General features: G+C 54.0%; 1 protein-coding gene across 1 annotated transcript; it reads left to right on the top strand.

Moving 5' to 3' along the window:
- The first annotated feature begins 885 nt into the window (after positions 1–885).
- Positions 886–3,526, top strand: LOC109371257 (transcription factor AP-1). The gene has a single exon (XM_019623680.1). It carries the CDS (start codon positions 1,832–1,834, stop codon positions 2,834–2,836), a length of 1,005 nt encoding a protein of 334 aa, XP_019479225.1. The 5' UTR covers positions 886–1,831; the 3' UTR covers positions 2,837–3,526.
- The last annotated feature ends 2,107 nt before the right edge of the window (positions 3,527–5,633 follow it).

Genomic DNA, 5,633 nt, shown 5'->3' with positions numbered 1-5,633 from the left:
ATTAAAGGATGCCTCCCCTTCGAGACGAAGTTGTGACCCCGCACCCTTTCTTCCCACCGTCGGGAGGGAGAAGTGGGGGTGCCGCGGGGACTTGGCTGATCACCCAGTTTCGAGCAATGCACATCCCTCGGCTTCTAGGCGCAGCCAGACAGCCAGGAGGACTGTCGCTGGTGAACTTGACCAGGAGACAAACTTCCGAGCGTCCTCAACGTGGAGGGGCTGACTTTCGGAGACCGCCCCTAAACTTAAGCCCACTTTCACTTGTCCCCACGGGGGAGTTAACAGAGCCACCTGAAGGGCGGGGCTCCAGCCCCCCGGAAGTGCGGGGGAGGCAAGGGCCCGGGGTGTCGACCTCCCGGCCCCGGGAGGCGGCGGAGCGCGGGTCGATGGTATCCAGCGCCCCCCACAGTGGGGAAACACTGCCCGTCTCGCACCCTCGGCCCCAGACACCTGGCCGGGCTCCCCAGCCTTCCGAGTCCCCGCGTCTTCTGCATTCCCGCCCCGAGACCCGAACTTGTGCCCGCCTCCATCAGACGATGCAAGCGCCCGCGTCCGCCGGGCTCGCGGCGGCCACCGTCACTAGACACTCAAACCCCAAGACGTCAGCCCACAATGCACCGGGCGGGCCGGGAAAGACGCGCCGGGGAGGAGAGGAGCGGGGCGCGAGCCGCGCGGGAGGGGGAGGGGGAGGAGGAGAAAGAAGGGCCCAACTGTAGGAGGGCAGCAGAGCATTACCTCATCCCGTGAGCCTCCGCGGGTCCGGAGAAGAATCTTCTAGGGTGGGGTCTCCATGGCGACGGGCGGGCCCGCCCCCTTGAGAGCGACGCAAGCCAATGGGAAGGCCTTGGGGTGACATCATGGGCTATTTTTAGGGGTTGACTGGTAGCTGATAAGTGTTGAGCTCGGGCTGGATAAGGGCTCAGAGTGGCACTGAGTGTGGCTGTATCAGCGAGGCGGGAGTGGAGGTGCGCGGACTCAGCGAGACAGTCAGGACAGCAGTCGAGTCCGAACTGCAGATCTGATTTTCTTTTCCATTTTCTCACCAACTGCCCAGAGCTAGCGCCTGTGATTCCCGGGCTGGTGTCTTGGGGGGAGCGTCCGAAGAGCCCCTTCTCCAGCCGACCCCAAGAGGAGAGCCCCACAGCCCGGGCGCCGCTGACAGCGCGGAGAGCGGCGACTGTCCCCGAGGGGAAGTCTGGCGAGCCGCTGCAACGGCAAAGAACTTTCCTGGCCAGGAGGACAAGGGACAAGTAGCCTCTGAGTCCCGGAGCGAACTTTTGCAAAGCTTCCCTCCGCCCCAGGCTGCCGCGGCGGCGGAGAGAGGAGGGACGTGCGCTCGCACCGGTGGCTGAACTTGGGCGAGCGCGAGCCTCGGCCGCCGGGCGCCCCCTCCCCCTCGCAGCGGAGGAGGGGACAGTGGTAGGAGTCCGGGCGGCGGAGACCCGCCGCCGACCGGCCCCTGCGGAGTCCGCGCTGAGTGCCGCCGCCGGGAGAGCCTCTTGTCGCCGGGAAGCGAGTTAGTCCGCGGGCTCCGAGGAGCCGCTGCGCAGAGGAGCGCTCAGTGAGTGACCGCGACTTTTTAAAGCCGGCAGCGCGCGAGAGCCGACAAGTAAGAGTGCGGGCGGCGGCTTAACCCTGCGTTCCCTGGAGCGCGCTGGTGAAGAGGGCGCAAGGGGGAGGACAGCCAGTGGGTGCGCGCGCTGTTAGCTCAACTTTGCTTGCCAGAGGCCCGGGGAGGCGCGGGTGTCCCCCGCTTGCCAGCGAGCTGTTGCGGCCCCGAAACTTCTGCGCGCCGCCCAAACTCACCCCACGTGAAGTGACGGACTGTTCTATGACTGCAAAGATGGAAACGACCTTCTATGACGATGCCCTCAACGCCTCGTTCCTCCAGTCCGAGAGCGGCGCCTACGGCTACAGTAACCCCAAGATCCTCAAACAGAGCATGACCCTGAACCTGGCCGACCCGGTGGGCAGCCTGAAGCCGCACCTCCGGGCCAAGAACTCGGACCTCCTCACCTCGCCGGACGTGGGGCTGCTCAAACTGGCGTCGCCCGAGCTGGAGCGCCTGATCATCCAGTCCAGCAACGGGCACATCACCACCACGCCGACCCCCACCCAGTTCCTGTGCCCCAAGAACGTGACGGACGAGCAGGAGGGCTTCGCGGAGGGCTTCGTGCGCGCCCTGGCCGAACTGCACAGCCAGAACACACTGCCCAGCGTCACGTCCGCGGCGCAGCCTGTCAGCGGGGCGGGCATGGTGGCTCCCGCGGTGGCTTCCGTGGCGGGCGGCAGCGGCGGCAGCGGCTTCAGCGCCAGCCTGCATAACGAGCCGCCGGTCTACGCCAACCTCAGCAACTTCAACCCGGGCGCGCTGAGTAGCGGCGGCGGGGCGCCCTCCTACGGCGCGGCCGGCCTGGCCTTTCCCGCGCAGCCCCAGCAGCAGCAGCAGCCACCGCAGCCGCCGCACCACCTTCCCCAGCAGATCCCGGTGCAGCACCCGCGGCTGCAGGCCCTGAAGGAGGAGCCCCAGACGGTGCCCGAGATGCCCGGGGAAACGCCTCCCCTGTCACCCATCGATATGGAGTCCCAGGAGCGGATCAAGGCGGAGAGAAAGCGCATGAGGAACCGCATCGCTGCCTCCAAGTGCCGGAAAAGGAAGCTGGAGAGGATCGCCCGGCTGGAGGAAAAAGTGAAAACCTTGAAAGCGCAGAACTCGGAGCTGGCGTCCACGGCCAATATGCTCAGGGAACAGGTGGCACAACTTAAACAGAAAGTCATGAACCACGTTAACAGTGGGTGCCAACTCATGCTAACGCAGCAGTTGCAAACGTTTTGAGGCGAGACTGTCGGGGGCTGAGGGGCAACGGAGAAAAAAATTACCGAGAGACAGACTTGAGAACTTGACAAGTTGTGAGAGAGAAAAAAAGAAGTGTCGGAGGACTAAAGCCAAGGGTATCCAAGTTGGACTGGGTTGCGTCCTGACGGCGCCCCCAGTGTGCACGAGTGGGAAGGACTTGGCGCGCCCTCCCTTGGCGTGGAGCCAGGGAACGGGCGCCTGCGGGCTGCCCCGCTTTACGGACGGGCTGTCCCAGCGCAAACAGAGCGTTAGACTTTTCTTTAACATTGACCAAGAACTGCATGGACCTAACATTCGATCTCATTCAGTATTAAAAGGGGGGAGGGGGAGGGGTTACAAACTGCAATAGAGACTGTAGATTGCTTCTGTAGTACTCCTTAAGCATACAAAGGGGGGAGGGGTTAGGGAGGGGAGGCGGGAGGGAGGTTTGTGAGAGCGAGGCTGAGCCTACCGATGAACTCTTTTCTGGCCTGCCTTCCTTAACTGTGTATGTACATATATATATATTTTTTAATTTGATGAAAGCTGATTACTGTCAATAAACAGCTTCATGCCTTTGTAAGTTATTTCATGTTTGTTTGTTTGGGTGTCTTGCCCAGTGTTATTTGTAAATAAGAGATTTGGAGCACTCTGAGTTTACCATTTGTAATAAAGTATATAATTTTTTTATGTTTTGTTTCTGAAAATTCCAGAAAGGATATTTAAGAAAATAAAATATTGAAAAAGTACCCCTCCCCCAACCTCTTTTCTGCATTATCTATAGATTACCTATCTAGGTGGAGTTGAAAGAGTTAAAGAGTGTCCCTTAGAATCACTCTGTGCTTCTTACTATCAAGCAGTAAAAACTGTTCTTCACCGGGCTTGAGAAATAACTGTAGCTGATGTTCTCATCAAGTTATACTCTTCCCTCCTCCACTATCTATACAGAGTTGCTTACAAAGGGTAGTGTGGCCTTTCAGGAGGCTGAGGGAAGGGAGGTTGTGGTGAAGAGGGATAGCCCACTGGAAGTCAAACACTTTAAAGTTTGGATTATATCAAGTGGCATGTGCTGTGACCATTTATAATGTTAGCAGAAATTTAACAATGGATGCTTAAGCTCAAAGCAAGAATAGTGGCAGAATTTTACAAAAGATGTACCCTTCCAATTTGGAATCTTCACTTGACCAATTCCTAGATTTAAAAAGATGGTCTTTGCTTATGAATATAACAGCATTCTTGTCACAATAAAGGTATTCAAATACCAATAACATCTTGAATTCCTTTCCCTTTACTACTTTTTTCTTCCCGAGCTCGATATTGAAACTTTTCTTTTCAGTCGCTGGGGTTAACATTACTGCCACTGAGGTTACTTGGTAGTTAAGCAGAGAATTTAAGGGAGTCAACACAGAAGTTGCAATCTGGGTGAAACAGTTTAATTTCTCTCTCTCTCTCTCTCCCTCTCTCTCTCTCTCTCTCTCTCCCCCCCCCACCCCTCCTTTCACTCTCTCCCTCCCTCCTTCCTTCTCTCTCAAATAAACACCTATGCCTAGACAAATTACCAGTATAGCAGTATAGCAGTTTACCATTTGGGATTCTTCTAATGTTTATCTCTTAATTTGTTTCTAAAATAATTAACTGTATTTAAGTAATTATTATAGAACCAGTCTCAAAAGATGGTAATCTAGATAGTGTGGGAAAGATTTGCAAGAGAAAACATGAACACCAACACCATGATTACAAGTGTAAATCAAACCTTAGCTCTGGGGAAATGGCAAACAAATCCTGTCTATAGCTATAACTTAGGAGATCAACAAGGCAGTACTCAACAAGGGAACAATTTTTGCTCAGTTGCTTTTTCATCCCAAGAGCCAGTGTGATTATCAAGCAGCATAAGCAATTTGATATCCAGGAATATTTAGTTCACAAACCACTAATTGAGGCAGGGCTGTTTGCTCATTAGCAGTGCTCTGGTCCCCAGCATGACTGGGAGTACTAATATCCTGCCTGTGGCTGTAAATCCAATGGCACAAAGAGTTTCTCCTTAGTATATCTGGGAGTGTAAGAGATTGAACAGGCATGTTAGCTGATCAGATCCACTCCGTTGGAATAATACTTCTTTAACAAAGGGTTACTGGGAGCACAGCCGAGTTTGCCAAACAGTGAATTTGCTGATGTCAGCAACCCGGAAGGTGAGTTGATTTTGACCATATGTAGGAATAGTCAGCAGAGGGACAATAAAGCACTTTGGGGTGGGGCTCTGTGGAAGCTAAACAAGAGTCAACTAGAAAAAATAAGCAGACTGGGGAATTAATTACCTGCAAAGGTAGACTAAGCCCAGACAACAGTGCAGTACAGAAAAGCCACACCACTCCCCAGTTTGCGTTAGACTCCAGTGTTAAAAAAAAAAAAAANTATATATATATATGTATGTATGTATATGGTTTATACCAAGTCCTAATCTTGAATTTTCTAAATACAGGAGCTCTGAAAGGAGGCTCTGAAAGGTGTTACAGAGGATCAGGCAAGGCAATATCGTCCGTCCCACCGTCTAAGGCCATTTCCTCTGCAGACAATTAATATGTTACAAGATGGTCTCCCAGAGCACAGAAGTTACAAGGGAATGTAACACAGACCTGAGGTCAATTTCCAGCTGCCTCTGTGACCTGAGCAAGACACTTAACCTCTCTGGGCCTAGTTCCTCACATGTTAAATCTGGTTAATAATAAACATAGTGCTAGATAGTTGTGGGGAGAAACAGCATATTTAAATTGCTCAGGCGAATGCCTGGCTGATAATA

This window comes from Hipposideros armiger, unplaced genomic scaffold (assembly GCF_001890085.2).
Source record: "Hipposideros armiger isolate ML-2016 unplaced genomic scaffold, ASM189008v1 scaffold_557, whole genome shotgun sequence".
Lineage (NCBI taxonomy): Eukaryota > Metazoa > Chordata > Mammalia > Chiroptera > Hipposideridae > Hipposideros > Hipposideros armiger.
Note: the sequence above shows the minus strand (reverse complement) of the source record. Positions and strands in the feature narration are given on the sequence as shown.